The 21,389-nt window shown below is 37.6% G+C and overlaps 1 protein-coding gene across 4 annotated transcripts in view; it reads right to left on the reverse strand.

The window, feature by feature from the left end:
* Positions 1 to 17,197, reverse strand: part of LOC121383460 (SH3 domain-binding protein 2-like) — a 30,971-nt gene extending 13,774 nt beyond the window's left edge. For 2 of the 4 annotated variants that reach the window (XM_041513519.1, XM_041513515.1), the window contains exons 1-5: positions 17,125 to 17,197; positions 6,330 to 6,448; positions 3,589 to 3,711; positions 1,749 to 1,851; positions 781 to 889 (exon numbers count right to left, since the gene is read on the reverse strand). In XM_041513519.1, coding sequence (XP_041369453.1) covers positions 781 to 889; positions 1,749 to 1,851; positions 3,589 to 3,711; positions 6,330 to 6,393 — 399 coding nt within the window. In that variant the 5' untranslated portion in view covers positions 6,394 to 6,448; positions 17,125 to 17,197. Of the gene's footprint in view, positions 1 to 780; positions 890 to 1,748; positions 1,852 to 3,588; positions 3,712 to 6,329; positions 6,449 to 10,867; positions 11,091 to 17,124 lie in introns of those variants that run through there. The other 2 variants (XM_041513518.1, XM_041513516.1) reach the window with 2 other exon arrangements.
* Between the last annotated feature and the right edge of the window lie 4,192 nt (positions 17,198 to 21,389).

Consider the following 21,389-nt stretch of genomic DNA (forward strand, 5'->3'; position numbering starts at 1 on the left):
GTTTTTCTAAGGCATATGAGACGAGCCCCCAAAGGGAGAGAGATCTGTACGGGGTTTTGGGGGCATGATCCCCGGAAAATATGCTTGAACCTTAGTGTTAAATATTGTTGATGGTGGATTTAAAAACATAAAAAAGTCATTAAAAAGAGCACTTCAAACGGGCGGGGTGGGTGGTTTGGGGGTGGGTGGTGGTGGTGGGGGTGGTATGGGAGCACTGTAACGTCCTCTGGATCCGCCCATGTTATAAGCCTATCGCCATGTTTATAATACAATGGAATAGTACGCCACCTCTGAGTTTTAAAATGGAGAATAATGAATGTGTATGTGATGTATATAGATGGCCACAGACCACACTTATTTACGCTGTTTCTATATTGCGTTAGTGACTATACAGCACTTTTATTAATAACCGTAGGCCCTCTCTGGGGACAACATACTCTGAAATGTCCAGCTCTTTCTCTCAGGATATCAGTTTAAACAAACACACCCACTAAACCTGAGCGGGGTACACCTAGTCCGAGTACTCTGCCGTTCAAGAGCTAACGGACGTTTAGACGGTTATTATCGCTCTCTCAGCCAGAGTTATCTCTATAGCGAAAACACTTAATTGCTGCCTACTACCGGAGTATTTGTAAGGGTCCCAGTTAAAATTCAAGTTCTCAAGTTGACAACCCATACTAAAATAATACTTCTAGTTGTTGTAAAACATAACCATTTGCATATTTATATTATTGCAAACTAAAACAGCACAGGTCGTACAAGATTTTATTTTTACTTTACCTTTCTAGATTCATCATTCACGCAGGAAAAATAGTGCACTTTGGCTTGTGAATGAATCGATTCTAGCCGAAACGCCCATCGGCTTTGTTCACTTTCCATCAAATACATCCTTTTGATCCAAAAATAATAATTCATGATTAGTTAATACATAAAAAAGTTTTATTTGTTACTTCACATACTGTATACCACATGTAGAAAAAAGTTTTATTTGTTACTTCACATACTGTATACCACATGTAGAAAAAAGTTTTATTTGTTGCTTCACATACTGTATACCACATGTAGAAAAACTTTTTTTTTGTTACTTCACATACTGTATACCACATGTAGAAAAAAGTTTTATTTGTTACTTCACATACTGTATACCACATGTAGAAAAAAGTTTTATTTGTTACTTCACATACTGTATACCACATGTAGAAAAAAGTTTTATTTGTTACTTCACATACTGTATACCACATGTAGAAAAAAGTTTTATTTTTATTTATTTTTACAACATCACTAGAGCACATTGATTTATTAACCATCGGCTATTGGATATCACACATTTTGTAATTCTGACATATAGTCTTAGAGAGGAAACTCGCTACATTTTTTTCCATTAGTAGTAAGGGATCTTTTGTATACACCATACAACAGACATGATAACACATACCACGGCCTTTCATATACCTGTCGTGATGCACTGGCTAGAACGACCAATAGACCAATGGACTCATTAATATCTAGTTTCAGTCGCCTAAACGGTTCTATTAGTCAGAAACATGCTACAATGGCTGCAAACTCGTTCAATGTGCCTTGAGGTGTCCGTAAACATTTATATAGCAGTCGCAGAGCACTGGCAATCTGTCCCTATGTTATCGTAACTTGTGAATGAATGAATGAATAAATAAATAAATAAATAAATTTATTAATTAATCAATTAAATAAATACAAAAATAAATTAACTTAAATTTAGATAGTCTTACAGGTTGTATCCCTCCAGATGAACCAACTGCAATGGTTTCGAGGCGTTCTCGTTGCTGTAGATATAGATACATCCATTGGCTACAATCGCGAATCGCTGACGCCCTGTTGAATACAATGCCCAACTTAAGAAATACGCAATTAAAACTCTTTACATCCTTTTTTTAATATGTAACACCACATTTTCTCCTCGTAGCCAGTGTTGCCATAATTTATTTGTTGGACAAATATCCGCTAATAAATCTATATGCTGGGGTGTAGGAAGGGGGCCTATAATACAGCGTGAGAAAATAAAGATGGACCCACTCATACAAAGACTGAAGCGGCTTCCAGGAATACCATAACGAAGCAAAAAAAATTATAAATAAATAATAAAACACCTACAAAACCCCCCACAAGAAACCCCCCCCCCCCCCCACAAGAAACCCCACAAAAAAACCCCCACAAGAAACCCCACAAAAACCCCCACAAATAAACAACAAAACAAACAATTTAAATGAAAATCATTGTAAAGTGGAATAAAGATCTGCTCCTTAACCCTTATCTTCACTGTTTGAAACGGGAGTTAATTAATATGTCTTGAAACTTACCGTACCTTTTTGTTGTATTATTTTATGTTGTGTTGTTGTATGTTATTGTAGTGAAAACAAAACACAGTGCCATAACTCCCACTTTCGGGTATTGTGCGAACACATATTTCACAACACAAGACTCACTCTTGCCTTTTAAAATGCATTTGTTTTTGTTTGTTACTTATTTGTTGTTAGTATTTTTGTGTTTTTGTTTGTTTGCATGTTTTGTTTTTGTTTATTTGTGTGTGTGTCTGGGGCGGGGGGGGGGGGGGGGTTTGTGTGTGTGTGTGTGTGTGTGTGTTATTATTATTATGTTTTTTGTGTGTGTTTTTTGGGAGGTGTGTGCTGCGTTTCGATGGCGCATACATAGACCACAATATCCCATTCTACTGTCGCTTGGTATATACCAAAAATATAACAAACAATCTGTGCACATGTAAATTTATGAACCACGTGACCATTTAAACTACGCTGTTTGAATGTTCCATACATCGCGCCATATAGCTCGAGTAACCTCTTGTCCGCCCCTTTGTTATTATGTTGTAGGGTAGACATGTCAATAAAGGGAGGGCTAGAGGTGACGCGATCTAATCACCGTATAGTAAACGTTTGTTTTATTTAACGACGCCACTAGAGCACATTGATTTTTTATCTTATCATCCACCGTATAGTAAGACACGACCCTTTGTTATTATGTTGTAGGGTAGACATGTCAATAAAGGGAGGGCTAGAGGTGACGCGATCTAATCACCGTATAGTAAGACACGACTACAATAATTAGACACGTCATCTATCGAACACTATCAAATGCAATTGTTTTACTTGATATATTATTATGTTTTTCAAAATATCCCCAATGAAAGTGGGGTAGTATAATTAGGGGATAATGGATAAAATAAAAAAATCAGGAAAATTCAGAGCACACATTATATATAGCCTCTTCTCCATTTATACAAAAATAGCTCTGATAAATTTAGGACGGTTCCAGAAATTATTACGGGGTGGGGGGCATAATTATTATATTATGTCTGGTGAGTATACCGCTTCATTTTCACGGTTTAAATAAAAGTGTGTTTGCATTGGGGAGGGGGTTATGGACGTTGTTGCGGGTATATAAGAATGGACCCGCTCCCTCATAATTCTGGAACCCCCTCCTCAAATATCACTTTATCATATTTTTAGTATTCCCAAATCCCTCCGCTGGTTTACATACAGTCCTGCGAATATATTATAATATAAAGAATATATATATGTACATAACTATACTCACAGAGTAACAAGTCTGGAATTATTGATTTGGCAAATTTGAAGTTTTCGAAGAATCTCTCTCTTTTGCCTCTTTTTCTGATGAATCCGTGATAGTCAGTACTTTTTCCCAGTAAATCTTGAGCTCCTATGTCAAATACAAATACGATTTTTTAAAATAGTGATTATAATCAATAGATAAAGGGGAAAACATTATAAAAAACAAATATTAAAAAAACCCACCCCATCCCCCCAAAGAAAACGAAACACAGCACACACACACACACACACACACACACACACACACACACACAAAACTACCCCCACTGACCCCAAAAAAACCCCAATCCCCCCCCCCCCCTCAACAACAACCTCAACAAAAACAAAAAACCACCAAAAAACCCACCATAACATAACATATTATTTTTAAACGAACAAAATATTTAATATTGCTATTATGATTTACAGAAGATTACTATACAACAGGGGCGGACCCACAATGTTTTAAGGTGAAGATACAATTCGTAAAGAGCATATTTTGAGGGACTGTCAGTTAGTCGCTAAATAATCATGAATTGCTTGTAAGCTAGGCTAATTTGGACACTTGGAGCGGCTTGGGAGGGGTGTACCCCCATAAACGTCCTCTGGATCCGCCATGCCAAGTCGTATTATAATTGGAGAGGCTTGGGAGGGGTGTACCCCCATAAACGTCCTCTGGATCCGCCATGCCAAGTCGTATTATTATCGGATCTTATTTACATTGACGCCTTTTCTTATTGACAACTCCGATTTTTCTTGGTTGGTAGATCTGACAAAACCCAAAGTACATTATCCCGTATGCAGCTGATCGCGGGTTTCCTCTCTATATATCTGTGTGGTCCTTAACCATATGTCCGAAGCCATTATAACCGAAATTAAAATGTGTTGAGTGCATCGTTAAATAAAACACTTCCTTCTTCGTATGCGGCTGATCTTTCACTCGACCAATCAAGACCCCCACCTTTGGCAGAAAGCTTAATACTCCGAAGGACTAAATCTGTTAATGAGTATCCTCAGTGGTGCTGGCTGATAGCTACTGGGTTCACACCCCGGCACCAGCTCACACCCACATCGAGTTTCAACAGCTAATTTGGGAAGGTGTTTGGCCACAACATCGACTTCTCTCTCACTGGCCACTGACGACTAACCATTTAGTATTTTAACTAGTAATGTGACAAGACATCTTAGACTTTGGAGGCATTGTCATCATTATCAGGACACTTTTTTCATTAAAGACCAAAAAAAAAAAAATATTCATAATTAAAAAAATAATGATTGAAATAAAAATAAATGTTGCTTGCTTTAATAAATGAATGGCAAAGTATATTTATATAACATGCATATTTTATTAATAATACATTTTATGAGTGTTTAATAAAATCAATTTTAGAATTATCATTGTTAATAGTTTAATATTAATATCAATAGTTTAATTACATTTGAACTGAAACAAAAGACTGGGATCATGTATTTCCAGAGTTTAATGTGTGAAGTACTTACCACTATTTTTATCAGGAATGGTCAAAGTTCCAGCACTACACGTGTTTTGTGTGTGAAGTACTTACCACTATTTTTATCAGGAATGGTCAAAGTTCCCGCACTATGCGTGTTTTGTGTGTGAAGTACTTACCACTGTTTTCATCAGGAATGGTCAAAGTTCCCGCACTATGCGTGTTTTGTGTGTGAAGTACTTACCACTGTTTTCATCAGGAATGGTCAAAGTTCCCGCACTACGCGTGTTTTGTGTGTGAAGTACTTACCACTGTTTCCATCAGGAATGGTCGACGTTCCTGCACTATACGTGTTTTGTGTGTGAAGTACTTACCACTGTTTCAGGAATGGTCCAAGTTCCTGTACTATGCGTGTTTTGTGTGTGAAGTACTTACCACTGTTTTCATCAGGAATGGTCGACGTTCCTGCACTATACGTGTTTTGTGTGTGAAGTACTTACCACTGTTTCCATCAGGAATGGTCAAAGTTCCCGCACTACGCGTGTTTTGTGTGTGAAGTACTTACCACTGTTTCCATCAGGAATGGTCGACGTTCCTGCACTATACGTGTTTTGTGTGTGAAGTACTTACCACTGTTTCCATCAGGAATGGTCAAAGTTCCCGCACTACGCGTGTTTTGTGTGTGAAGTACTTACCACTGTTTTCATCAGGAATGGTCGACGTTCCTGCACTATACGTGTTTTGTGTGTGAAGTACTTACCACTGTTTCCATCAGGAATGGTCAAAGTTCCTGTACTATGCGTGTTTTGTGTGTGAAGTACTTACCACTGTTTTCATCAGGAATGGTCGACGTTCCTGCACTATACGTGTTTTGTGTGTGAAGTACTTACCACTGTTTCAGGAATGGTCCAAGTTCCTGTACTATGCGTGTTTTGTGTGTGAAGTATTTACTAATGTTTTCATCAGGAATCGTCTAAGTTCCTGTACTATGCGTGTTTTGTGTGTGAAGTATTTACTAATGTTTTCATCAGGAATCGTCTAAGTTCCTGCACTATGCGTGTTTTGTGTGTGAAGTATTTACTAATGTTTTCATCAGGAATCGTCTAAGTTCCTGCACTATGCGTGTTTTGTGTGTGAAGTATTTACTAATGTTTTCATCAGGAATCGTCTAAGTTCCTGCACTATGCGTGTTTTGTGTGTGAAGTATTTACTAATGTTTTCATCAGGAATGGTCGAAGTTCCTGCACTATACATGTTTTGTGTGTGATATACTTACCGCTGTGTTCATCAGGAACGGCCAAAGTTCCTGCACTATGCGTGGTTTGCCTTCCGTAGCTCATACCTCGCAGTCAGTCTCCATCCACATTTTATCTTGTTTGTCAAGATCAATTTATTCTGAAACGAAAAAAAAGCTGAATATTACGAGCCTCGATACTGCTGTCATTAAGAGAGTAAGGAAAGGGGGCAGTGATATTTAAAGACATAATAATAATAATTTATAATTTATAATAAAAAGAATAAAGTTGTTTGTTATAGATGAAACAATTTTGTTTTTTGTTTAACGACACTACTAGAGAACATTGATTAATTTTATTAAGCATCGGCTATTGGATGCCAAACATTGGGTAATTTTGACATATAGTCTTAAGAGAGGAAACCCGCTACATTTTTGTTCCAATAGCAGCAAGGGATCTTTTATATGCACCATCCCACAGACAGGATAACACATACCACGGCCTTTTATATACCTGTCGTGGTGCACTGGCTGGATCGAGAAATAGTCCAAAGGTCCGACCGACGGGGATCGATCCCACACCGACCGCACACCAAGCGAGCGCTTTACCACTTGGCTACGTCCCGCCCCTTATATATGAAAAATGTTCATTTACTTAAAAAAACACCACACAAACAAACACACACACATACGCACGCACGCACACGCACGCACGCACACACAAACAAATTGAAACAGACTATAAGATTGTAATGTTATACCTGTCTATTGTACTCACACCTGTCAAGTGTAACTTTGCAATATATGGGTAGGGTAATAGTCGACTTTAAAGTTGAATTCAAGTTTTTCTTCTATATAAGGCAATTTTTTTGCCATTTATTATGTTGTTTTCGTCTAGTAACAAATCATAATGTTTTCAATTCCAGGCATTTTCATGAATTGTGTGTAAGACGCAAAATATCCCGGGTGAGTATAATTTGTTTTATTATAAATTAGTTAAATATTATAACCGCGGATCTAACGTCGCTAAAGAAGAAGACACTCCTCATCCCAAGAAGTTTGTTTTGTTTAACGACACCACTAGAGCATTATTAATAACCGACTATTTGATGTCAGACATTTGGTAATTTTGACATATAGTCTTAGAGAGAAAACCCGCTAATGTTTTTCCATTAGTAGCTAGGGATATTTTGTATGCATTATCCCATAGACAGGATAACACATACCACTGTCTCTGATATGCCAGTCGTAGTTCACCAATGGGCCACAGACGGGGATCGATCCTTGACCGACCGCACATCAGGTGAGCGCATTACCACTATGCTTTGTCCCGCCCCTAGAAAGACTTTGAGTATTATATGTATATTTTTAATGAAGACCTATTTCGTAAATATGTGCTCTACAAAGTAACTACACGGGGTCGGGGAATAGTGGTGTGGCTGTATTTAATGTATATTCCGGGGAAGCACGACCCGACCCGACCCCACTTAAAAACTTTGCTCGCCAGTCGAGACATCCCCAGTACAATTTCCTGCATACGCGCTTTGTGATTGCAGAGTTAACCTCTATACTAGATCTGTCCTGAATACATGACCCAAATACTTCAAATATGTGTATGACACAAGGGTACTTGAACTTTTACCGAATACGCATTTGTACGTAAGAGGATACAAATCAGATTAAAACCACCGTGGACTTAGACCTGTCCTGTTCATGAATTCTGTTATAATATATTATAATACTAGTAAATAGATGACACTTGATGTAAGGGCAATGCTATGTAAAGTAGTGAGGTTTTACAGTCACACCTTTACTGATACGGATAATGATAATAGCCCGATTTCGTTCCAGCCAGTGCACCATGACTGGTATATCAAAGGCAGTGGTATGTGCTATCCTGTCTGTGGGAAAGTGCATAAAAAAGATCCCTTGCTGCATTAAAAAAAAAATGTTTCCTCTAATGACTATTTGTAAAAAATTACCAAATGTTTGACATCCAACAGCCGATGATTAATGAATCAATGTGCTCTAGTCGTGTCGTTAAACAAACACAGATTAATAGCCCGAATTTTCAAAGCCTGTTTGCGTGTTACTACATACATCTACAATGCTTAAACACCTAGCTGTGTTTAAAGGGACATTCCCGAGTTTGCTGCATTATAAGATGTTTCCGACTAATAAAATATTTCTACGATTAAACTTACATATTAAATATATTTTCTTGTTTAGAATATCAGTGTCTATATATTCAATGTGTTTCTGGTCGTCTTAATATTTGTAAGAAGCCCAAACTGGATTTTGTTTTCAAATAATTTCGTATGCACGAACAAAAATATTTTAGGAAGTAAAATGAAATTTAACCTTGTACAAATAATAGAACGATCAGAAACACGTTTAATATACAGCCACTAATATTTTATGCAGAATAAATATATTTGATATGTAATTACAATCGTTAAAAAGTCTCTGTCAGTCGATATCATCTTTAAAATTGCAGCAAACTCAGGAATGTCCCTTTAAGAAAAAAACCAGGCTTCGTAAATTCGGCCCAATATGATTCGGTAACAGTACCAATCGTTTAGCTACTTTCGCAGATCGGTAACAGTACTAATCGTTTAGCTACTTTCGCAGATCGGTAACAGTACTAATCGTTTAGCTACTTTCGCAGATCAGTAACAGTACTAATCGTTTAGCTACTTTCGCAGATCGGTAACAGTACTAATCGTTTAGCTACTTTCGCAGATCGGCATGGTTAGTGACTTAAAGATGACGGCATTCTCAGATTAAATTATTATTATTATTTTTTTAATTTATTAATGTAGCAAAAAATTTAATTGTAAAGAGCTGGAAACAAATTGCTGTGATGTCACCAACAATATGCAAAGCGGTGACATGTCACTATCCGTAACAGTAACGGTACCCGTATGGTTGCGAAACCTCTCTAATGAGGCTTCGAGGTGAAGTCAACGCCAGGTGACGCCACACGAAAATAGGGTCCTACGTGAAAAAGGAAACCAGTCTAGCAAGTCGTTTTCGTACACAATTAAAAATAAACAAATAACATCAAAATACAGCGTATTCAACTTGCATTAATTATGAAACGAAATAAAAATAAGTAGAAACTGATGTGCAGATCGAATTTTTTTTTTATTTCTTGTTTGTTGTACCGTAGGCTTAATATACGTAGGTAAGGTGTGTACGTGTTGTACGTTTTTTCGTGACTAACATTAATTCGAACCAACTGCAAAATGGGAGTAAAATTATTATTTTGTATTAATATTTTGTTCAGAAGTGATAATCATTTTGGAGTACAATGTCTGTGAATTTACATAAAACTTTATTATGACTTTTTAAAACAAATTATCGTCAATGGCTTGGGTACCAGACGTTTCCTCTCCAAGCCAGTTCGCCCCCAACTATTTGTCGGTTCGCTCCACCCCCAATATTAATGTTAGGCATTAAAGATGACATTGATTAATATACATGGGTGTTAGTAATCACATGACCTATTTTACCTACAAACGTAGTCATGTTTCATAATTTTGATTGTTTTTTTTCTTTCCCTTATCGATATTTTAAAAAAGGATACACCAAAACCCCAAGTGGGGGCGAACAGGATTTTTTTGTTGGGGATGAACATATTTGAGGTGTGTGTGTGTGTGTGTGTGTGTGTGTGTGTGTGTGTGTGTGTGTGTGTGTGTGTGTGTGTGTGTGTGTTCAAATTTTATTATCAGTCTTCAAACTAACCTGGATGCTGTGAATGCCTTTTAAGTTAAAATTTATATTTGCTTTATGACACCACTAGAGCACATTGATAAATTAATCAGCTATTGGATGTCACAGGCGCGTGCGCAGGGGGGGTCGACCCCCCCCCCCCCTGCTCAAGGCGAATTTTCTTTTCATATCCCTATTTTTTACATTCCTGTGAATGTGGTCAGAAGGCAGCTCGGCTAGCCAGCAGAAAACACCTCAGAATAGCCCTAGAAGGGGTCAATTTTTCCAAATTTTCGGGGGGAGGGCCGCCCAGATCCCCCGCCACGGGCTATTCTTTCTGATGGGCAGCAAACACTCTTTTATATATGCAGTATCCCACAGATAGGATGGTACATACCACAGCCTTTGTTATACCAGCTGTGGAGCATTAGATAGAATAAAAAATAGCCCAATGGACCCATTGCGGAAATCAATATTAAACCTACCGCACATTAGGTGATTGCCTTACCACTGGTCTATGTCCTGGCTCTATATAAAATATTGAGAGGCTTCGTATTACAATTTGATTGGCTGCACATTACAATTTGATATCCTTGCATTAATTATGCAAAGATTAATTGTAGGATTGATTAATTAGATGTGTACTTATAATTGCCAAGTAGGCTAGACGTAAATAATGTAAAAGTGGTGAAAAAAATAGCACATGCAAACTGATAATATCAGTGATAGAGATAGTGTGCCTTTAAGTAAAACGAAAAAATTCATATCATCGTGTTATTAATATTTTATATTTTAGCATTACCTAAACTATATTCTAACAGAATATACAGGAGAAAATAGTAAAATAAAAATTCAGTAGGACTTACATGTTTTATAATCTTGTCACAGAATATATGCAGTCTGTAAAAACAAACAATTAACACTGAAGGTCGACTTTCAAATGTCATTTGTCTTATCTCATAGCAACAATCCGTCTTTTGTTTCCGTCTTCCGTGGTATTGAGGGAACACAAAAACACGAAGAAGGCATTATTTATAGAACTTTTTACAAAATGTTATAGACGCAAAGTCGTTTACTTCCTGGTTTTTGATAGTGTCACGTGGGACCCTGTTGTTGCGTAACGCCACCTATTGAGGAGTTGGCGCACCTCGAACGCCCATACTAGTATATATACTTAGATAAGACAGACGATACTTATGCTAAACTCAGAACTTATGGGATGTTGTTGGAGTACCGCGTTGCGTACACCGGGTCACGACCGTGACTTTGGTGTACGTCGACCCGGTCCCAACCTCTCGAGGAGGACGAGGAAGAAGAGGAGAAACCCGCCAGGAACGGTTCGGGGGGGGGGGGGGGCCAACCCCGGTCTAAACCAAGCGGCTCCTTCCGCTTCGCCGCCGCCTGCTGTTTCCACCGTCCGGCTTTGCTACCTCTGAGCGTATTACCCCGGACCGACAAGGAGCACTCGATTAACCTTTCGAGCCACCGTCGTATACAACTCCTACAACCGTCGTCGACGTACCTCTTAGTGCCGGAACTTTGAGGATATTCCCAACACAGACGGCGAATACGAGATGCTGACCTTTAAGGATGGGAGATCGGCCGTGAGTATTACTCATCACCTGGACAACCGACAGCCAGGCTCCGAGATGGACAACATATCGATTCATCGCCTGATGAAGAAGGTGTTCCGCAAACAGTATCCTGTGATCACTAGACTGCTAGCGAAGCCGGATATTCACCAGCTGATTCTGGACACCAGGGTGTGGCTCTCCTCCCCCTAGTCAACCTTTACCTCCGTGAGTACCAACCTCTTTTATTGGGCGTTAGACTTTAAATGTTTTGGAATGCAGTTCAAAATTATTATGTTTATTTTTTTATAAATAGTCTAACGCATTTTGTTTTGGCGCCCGTTCAATTGCTCAAAATCACCTTAAAACTTTTCGGCCGAGCAGTCTTAGTCTAAGAGTCCAGACATGTATCGGTATGCAGTACTCTTTGTAGACTTAGGTAAAAAACAGGCTTCACCGAGGAATCGAAATTCAGCCAATCAGAACACGGCTCCCACTCGGTGTTACTTCAAGTTTATGAAGTGTCTGCTATTTGGTCCGCGCTTACTAAATGGCTTTTTTCCAAATTCCGCCCACCTCAAACTTACCCCCCCCCCCCTGCTCCGGAGTCAGTCACTGGCGAAGTCAGAGGCTAATCCCGAAGTGGGCGTGCCTGAACCCTTGTGGATAGGGGCACGTTAATATAGTTGCCCGTTGCCCGTTGCTAATCTCAGACTAGCAATTGTCACGACGGAGTTGGTCAACTCGCCGACCTCTCGACTTCTAAGATTGTCCATTTGCTAGTCTGAGCGCTATTACAACTCGATTCTCGTCGTATACAACTCCTACAACCGATTAATTGTTAATCTGAACTCCGTCGTGATAGCTGATAGTCTGAAACTAGCATTGCGTCTATACATGTATACCTTTCCTTTTACAGGTGTGGATTTAGGCGAGGGACCATGTCCCATTTCTCCATTTTAGTCAAGCGATTAACTTTCTCTTTATAGAAATTGAGAAGTCTTGTTTATTAACACTACCAAATGCATGACATTAATGATACCACCCCTAAAATCTAAAATCCTAGATCAGCACTAAAAGGTGAACGGTTTTGAAATTGTACGAAATGGCAAACATTTTGTTCAAATTTGAGAAAAAGTCATTTAAACGATAAAAATATGTGTAAAATCACCGACATTATGTAGGCCCTATAGTATTGTCAAGTTCTGGAACAAACTGCTCATTCTACAATCGATACCGGGACGTCGATCCCTAGCCTAAAATATGGGGTCATAGTAATTATCCTATGGGACCTTATAACAAGAATTTGAGCACAGTAGGCCCTAATGTAGGTTTTTCTCCTGCAAGAAAAAATGATAACTTTTAGGCCGGAAAGGGCACTTTTTCGTATTTTGCGTGATGCAATTGCCCCTTCTCATCCTAAGCGCAGTTTTTTAACAAGATTCCTTGCTGCTACTACATAACAACAGTATTAATTAATAATCCATGTGCCACATTGTGGCGATAACGGGTTTCTTCTTTCACTAACCCACTGACATCTGCCCTGGATAAACAGCACAGGTCGCTGAGTTGTATACCCAGAACAGCGTGCTTAAACTGCAATTGCATAAAAGCATGAAGATAACTTTTATGATCTTCAAAAGTTAAAGAAATGTCTTATATACACCACATGCTGTAGTCAACGGTTTTTGAGGGGTTTTTAAAAACAAATTTGGATCCATCATAAAGATTCGATTTTTTTTTACCAAAGCATCTCAATCGACTGTTTTACCGGCTGAGCTAGACCCCCACACCCACCCCGCTAGTTGTATTAGGGATTTTTCTAGAACGAAAAAAGTCCTGCTCACCGTGGCTTGTAAATCATTTGAGGCCTAACAACCTTTTCTTACGATAGATGTTGTAAGAATGTTTTGCTAAAAATGTAAACGTCTAGTGTAAGTAAGACTGAATTAAGTTTGACGGTGTGTTAATATTTCTAAAAATATCTCTGTACGTTTGCGTTTGTTTGTCCACAAAAGCACTTCAACCGGCAAAGCAGTCAGCTATAACATCCAATGGTTGTGGAGACTTCACAGTTCAAAACAGATCAGATTAATTCAGCAACAGGTTGATTATATGAAACTGCACGAACATTAGGACGCCATTCAGACATGCCGTTACAGACAACTGCCATGTCGGTTACGGATTTTTTCAGTTCACAAATTTACATTTTTACTTGTACGTGTATCTTTTAGTGCAGTGTGCTGTAACATCGCCTCCAACCCCACACCTCCAGCCAAATAATAAATAAATAAAATGGGGGAAATGTTGATTACGTCCAAATAATTATTTTAAGTGTTGTTTCTGAAAGGCAGGTGAGTAAATTAAACACGTCAGTTACACTTTTGTTAAATCAGTTATCAAATCCAGATTTTTTTAAAATTCATATTTCAGAGTTTAAACAAGTAGTATATCTTGTTTTACAATGTTTATGACCATTCTTTCAGTAGCAAAAATATTAGTGGCACTTTCGAACTAAAAGGACATGTTGTTTTGGGGTTTTTGTGAGAGGTGTAAATAGCTACTCTGCTCACACAATTTCAAGTCCTGTGATTGGTGATAAATGTGAGTGTGTTGGTTGTAACACAAATTAGTTTCATCTGAGGAAACAATGTATGCAATTTAATTTCATCTAGTACCGCTGTATCAAGTAGCCTTGTGCTTGAAACATGTATGGGGTACCTGTAAAAAAAAAAGGTACTAAAATGTTGTGTGAAACTAGGGGTATTTAAAAAAAACCCATCTGGATATACCGAAAATGAGCCATGAAAGGTACCATTTTCTTCAGTTGATACTTTGAGGTAGGGGTTATAGTACTGATATTTATGGGTCATAGTTTGGTTGGTTAACATGGTCGCCTATGGGACTTTATTTGGTATAGTACAACCTATAATCTTATGTAGCTTGTCCTTATTTCAAATACACTTACCCAAAACAGGTCTATTACTTTTCTTCCCCCCCCCCCCCCCCCAGAAACTCGAGGTTTATTCTCCATCTTAGTATATGTTATAGTTACTATTAATTAAGACATATGTTGCAGTTACCAGTTCACATAAATTGCAGTTACCAGTTCACATATGTTGCAGTTACCAGTTCACATAAATTGCAGTTACCAGTTCACATATGTTGCAGTTACCAGTTCACATAAGTTGCAGTTACCAGTTCACATATGTTGCAGTTACCAGTTCACATATGTTGCAGTTACCAGTTCACATAAATTGCAGTTACCAGTTCACATATGGTGCAGTTACCAGTTCACATAAGTTGCAGTTACCAGTTCACATATGTTGCAGTTACCAGTTCACATATGTTGCAGTTACCAGTTCACATAAATTGCAGTTACCAGTTCACCAATGGTTGTAGTTGGTTGTTTTTTTTTTTTTTTTTTTTTTTAATTAAAATATTCCTTCCATTACACACACGCACACATATATAGACATTAAGATGAAAAAGGTATATTTACATATTGATGTACATCGACATACACCAGGCGCGGATTTAGTGGGGGGCCCAAGGGGCCCGGGCCCCCCCCCCCTATTTTTGGGGTCAAGTTATTATTTTATAGCTATTTTGTTACTCAGATGCGAGGAAATCGCGTTTCAGGCCACTTAAATTTCAAAATTTCGCGGGGAAGCATGCCCTCGGCTCCCCCCCCCCCCCCCTATTTAAAAATCCTGGATCCGCGCCTGTACACATACATATTCAGACTCATACATCCATCCACAGGTCTATTACTTAGCTTAAGTGTAGCGAAACGTGTTACGAAACGAAACAAGGCACAGTAAAGCTTAATGGAGAATATTTCTAAGGGCATTTAGCCTAAAAAGGACTATTTTCGTATTTTTCTGTAATTAAAATGTGATGAGTGTGTCGTTAAATAACTATTTTTCGTTCCAGCCAGTGCTCCACAACTGGTGTAACAAAGGCCGTGGTATGTACTATCCTGTCTGTGGGATGGTGCATATAAAAGATCCCTTGCTGCTAATCGAAAAGAGTAACCAATGAAGTGGCGACAGCGGGTTTCTTCTCTCTATATCTGTGTGGTCCTGAACCATATGCCTGACGCCATATAACCGTAAATAAAATGTGATGAGTTCGTCGTTAAATAAAACATTTACTTCCTTCCTTCCTTAAAATTAATAATTTTAAAAATGTTTCCTTCTTTTTAAAGTTTTATAAATAACAACTGGAAACGATTTTTAAATAACGTAACGGGTCATTTACTTTATAGAGCCCCTTTAATGATTAAAATGACATATTAAATATTGGTTCTTGTTTAGAACATTATATTAGTGTCTGTATAATCTGTTTTTCTGATCGTCCTAATGCAGTCTAATCTGGACTTTACCTCCTGTTAATTTCATACGTGCGACAAAAATAAACTAAACTAAAAAACATTTGGGACGACCATACAAAAACCCATTAAAGAGACAGTCTGTGTTATTCTAAACACGAAAATGCATTACCGGCCTTTGTGGTGTCGTGGTTAAGCTATCGGACATAAGGCTGGTAGGTACTGGGTTCGCAGCCCGGTACTGGCTCCCACCCAGAACGAGTTTTAACGACTCGGTGGGTATGTGTAAGATCACTACACCCTCTTCTCTCTGACTAACCACTAACAGCTAACCCACTGTCCTGAACAGACAGCCCATATAGCTGAGGCGTGTGCCCAGGACAGCGTGCTTGAACCTTAATTGGCTATAAGCACGAAAATAAGTTGAAATGAAACGAAAATGCATTTAATGAATAATTTTAGCCTTTAAAAAAGTCTATATTAATCGGAAACATCTTTACGATGGCAGAAAACTCAAGACACTCTTTTTTAATTTGGTACATATTTGACGTATCTCACTTTGTCACCGTGTCCTAGTAAATATATGTTAAAAAAATAACAACACACACACACACACACACACACACACACACACACACACGCACGCGCGGTACCTGGGTACACAAATGAAACGGTTGAGGGACTGAGGTATCTATATTTTTGTTACCGTATTTGAGGTTAGGTCAGTGTTTGCAACTTGGACTGAGGCATCTATATTTTGGTTACCGTATTTGAGGTTAGGTCAGTGTTTGCAACTTGGAATGAGAATGGATCTTGTAAACTTTTGTACACCAACGTTTATTCTGTTAGCTTAGATCTACACAATAATAGTACTTATTATAGGCTATGCAGCAATCGGGGCACCTGTACAAATTCCAGGCAAATTCCTAACGACCATTTAGTTTCATATGACACTTTTAGTGTATGCCTGGGTGTGTACAATTCGACAATAGCATGTGTATAGTCCGCTTAGTCGAACACCAGTAGATATAGGGTGTCTACAGTTTCACAATAGATAACGTTGTCAGTCCGTACGTAAAGAGCCCATGCAGTTCAGGTAAGTGCTCAGTATAACGTATGTCTTATCACAAGAAGACTAAGAATAAGTCTCAATATGACCTTATAATGTAAAACTTATCAAATTAAAATTTTAAAATAGAAAACACCGGAAAAGACTTACCTGGATTTTAGAGCCTTGTCACCTGTGCCTGTGGTCAGCAGAGCGTGAAAACAAATGTCGGTGTTCCTTTTTTGTAACTTCCTGTTTGAGCAGGTTACGGGTACGTATATACAATGTTATCAAGCAGGTCATATAACACTGCTAGCGTACAGGGCACCTTCCTGGTGTAATGTTGTTTGACTTTTACAAAAGGGAAGCATTAAATATCGCAAAATAAAACATTCCTAACAATCTGAAACTTGTTTGTACTCTTCGAGGGTGCATAGTAATTTAATTTAAGGCCTATAGCTAAGATGTTAATTGTGATAATTTTATTCGAGAGAGAGAGAGAGAGAGAGAGAGAGAGAGAGAGAGAGAGAGAGAGAGAGAGAGAGAGAGAGAGAGAGAGAGAGAGAGAGAGAGAGAGAGATATATATATATATATATATATATATATATATATAGTATACATGTCGTTCATGCAAATGACTCAAACAAAGCGTTATTATCTACAACATTTCGCATTTATGTTTTTCAATTTTCTGTTACATATTGCAACCCACCCCACTTTATTCAGATTCCTGTATCCACTATGGAGTAATTTCATATTTTGTTGGTGTCGTACTGTCGAACGATATCGTTTCATTCTTCGGTTCCTTTAATTTTTACCCAGCGAGAATATTATGTAGGCCTACATTTCCTTCTGCTCTTTTTCCATTTCCCTCAACTTCAAAATAATATTTTATGGTCATAAATTTTATTTTCAGACAATGAATGAATGAATGTTTAACGACACCCCAGCACGAAAAATACATCGGCTATTGGTAATGCAAACAAATAAAGTAATGATCAACATCAATATAAGAATTCAAGATTTAAACAAAAACAGTGTAAAGAACTGTGCAAAAATACAAATATCACATTTCAATTGTGTGATGTATTGGCCAATCTCAAAGAGAATGTTACACCCGTGCACCACGGTGAGGTTACCTCACGCGCAGGGGATTTTCAGACAAAGACAATCCACTGCATCCTTTCTGTAACTTGTGCTAATTGGATCAGGTTCATTCTGCTCACTGGTGTTATCATCAGGTAAGTGTTTGATTCTATGTTCAGTATTATTGTCAACATATACTAGACTATATTTATTATATTCATCCAATACAGTTAAAGCTGAAGTTAGAGAACATTGCTTTATTAATCATCGGCTATTGGATGTCAAACATTTAGTAATATTGACCTATAGTCTTATAAAGGAAACCCGCTACATTTTCTATTAGTAGCAACGGATGTTTTATATGCACCATCCCACAGACAGGATAACACATACCACGGCCTTTGATATGCCAGTCATTGTGCATTGGATGGGACGAGAAATAGTCCAACGGCTCCACCGACGGGGGTCGATCCCAGACCTACCGCCCATAAGGAGGGAGTTTTACCACTGGACTACGTCCTGCTCGTCATCTAATACAGATACTGTTTCTTCCGTTTCCACTGTTCTTAGTCTTGGTCTTCTTTTTGAATTCCAAAATGTGCCTCAAAGAGTAGGCCTACTTCAGCCTCTTGTAAAATTAAAATATACATCTGTAAGGAAAGAAAACCAACTCCTTCTATACAAGTGAAGTGAGTAAAGTGAACAGATATTATAATAATTTAATAATTATCACACACACGTACGCATGCACATACACACACAGCAACAACAATAATAATAATAATAATAATAATAATAATAATAATAAAATTGGTTGAGGGAGAAACAACCTTTCGAGAATTATCTACTAAACATCCGCATGTTAATCTCTAGGCCAGCTTATGCAATGACATCGTAAGGTATAATAATAAATGAAACGTTTCTGTTACCGTACCGCAATGTGTGTGCAAACGACAGTAAAATAAATAACTAAAAATGTAGTATTGTTACAGATATATATATATATTATCTTCTTTTTTTGTAGGAAATGATTTAGTTTTCAGTATTTAGATTATAAATAGAAGTAGTAGAAATAGCGGTGTTGATTGTAGTCCATAGAGCAGGTAGGCCAAACCGAGTGGTAGACCCATGCAACCCGATACGATCCTAATTTGATGTTTGGTATAACTTATGAATATTGTATTTAACCTGGGAAAGTTGTTGAACTTTATTTTATGTATAATCATGTACGTTATAAAAACGTGTGATACTTGCGTGCCATACCGATATATAGCACTTCTCCGTACGATTGTAAATGTGTATCAAAGTACTGATGGTATCGCTAACGATCTCGACAGATGTTCTCAGGTACAAAATAGTAACCAAACACTATTGTACATACAGATATCTGTTTACTTCAAACTGATCTTAATGTAAAGAGCCACGTTTACTCGGTTTCTGACGTCATGCTAAGTTGTAGGTTTTCGCGTGTGACGGCTCATATATTTTTATGTGTTCTTGCAAACTTTTTTAGAAGTGCCGGTATATGTTTAAAACGTTTTATAAAAGTGTTATCATTATACAGTATGTACATGCTATATGCCAGTTCATCAGTTCTCCTTTGCTACAAATGGACTACAGGGGACAATATTTCAAAATCTTAGATAACCGGAAGTCAGTTCTCGTGAATATAGTTCTCGTAACCAACGAGCTAGGCCTACCTACCTAATCCAAACACACTTGAACTACGGTTCTGTGCAGCATCAAATGTATTTAAAAACAAACTGATTTTCACTTTCATTACTGATATATGGTGCGTTTAATTTTAGAATGTAATTGTTCACCACATAACCGATTGGCGGTTCTTGTGATTTTAAAGTTGCGCAACCGACACGCGAACAGAACAATGGTTCTCGTGAAATATTGTGCCCTGGACTATAGTGTACATTAGACTAAATTTTAGTAGGCCTACATTTGTATATTAATTTATTGGAAACCTAATATGTGATATCTAGGTAAAATAAAAATGCAACAAGATCAAAGAATAAAAAAATATATATTTTAATGACACAACTGACTAAACAATTGTAAACCACAGTCAATAAAGATATTTACACAATTTAAATAAATTATTATATACTGTACATTAAAACATAAATCGGCAAGGCTAAAAAATCATCAGCAATGTAAAGACATTTAATTATAATAACTTTTTTTTACACAAATAGTGAACAAGGACTTAAAAATTAATTACTATTGCACAGAATCAAACCAGTATGTTGACGGGGGGGGGGGGGGGAGAAATAAATCCCCCAAAACCTGTTGGAATAAAATTGATACTCAGTGAAAAATGTAAGTTCAGTAATATTGAAACTGAATTAAAGGTATTTCAGCCTCAAATGGAAGGTCTATTTTTATAAGAAAATTAACAATAATATGCATAAGTCAATTCACCAGTAACACACCAGACCTCATCGTTTAAGGGGAGTTATCACTCTCACTCTCCATCACTCCCCTAAAACTAGATCAATGAGAGTAACTTTTAACTTCCCTCAGCATGAAAATTTATATATGATATCAATACGGAAATATCTTAAATGGCTCCCCATAATGTAAGTTAGGAAAGTAACTAATCATTCCCCTAATTATTTTTTTCAAGAAGAGGTCTGATACATCAAAACAGTATACAATTTTAATAGTGAATAACAGAAGTTGTGACAATTACAAAATCTGGCATTAACATATTCAAACTCAGCACAAGACTGATTTCAAAAGAAGTTATGATAGAATTATGATGGTATGCAGTCATGACTCTTTCTTTAACTTATTTTCGTGCTTATATCCAATTAAGGTTCAAGCACGCTGTCCTGGGCAACACACCTCAGCTATCTGGGCTGTCCGTCCAGGACAGTGGGTTAATTTAATTATTAGTGGTTAGTAGTCATAACTCATTATCGGGTGCTTTGCCTACAGAGGAAAGCTGGTTCTGACCATAATATATATGGTTCCACTGCCATCTGTATGAGGACTGTCACTTTTGAAAGCAGGCCACAGTATAGGTGGCAAAAACATTTCTACAGCTTACATAAACAAAGAGATGTGTCAATGAACACACAGAATAATATTACACAAATATTGCTCACATTATTTAGAGAATGAAGTACATTTAAAGGGACATACCCTAGTTTTTAAACACTAAGGCATATATTCCACTATTAGTCGTTTTTTTATCACTGAAATCAAACATTACTTACATGTTATTGTTTAGATTATTCATTTCCATACTACCGAAGTGTTTCTGGTCATCCTGGTATTTCCAATACCAAAACATTGATTTTTCATATTTTTAAATCATTGAGAAGTAATGATT

This window comes from Gigantopelta aegis, chromosome 10 (genome assembly GCF_016097555.1).
Source record: "Gigantopelta aegis isolate Gae_Host chromosome 10, Gae_host_genome, whole genome shotgun sequence".
Classification (NCBI taxonomy): Eukaryota; Metazoa; Mollusca; class Gastropoda; order Neomphalida; family Peltospiridae; genus Gigantopelta; species Gigantopelta aegis.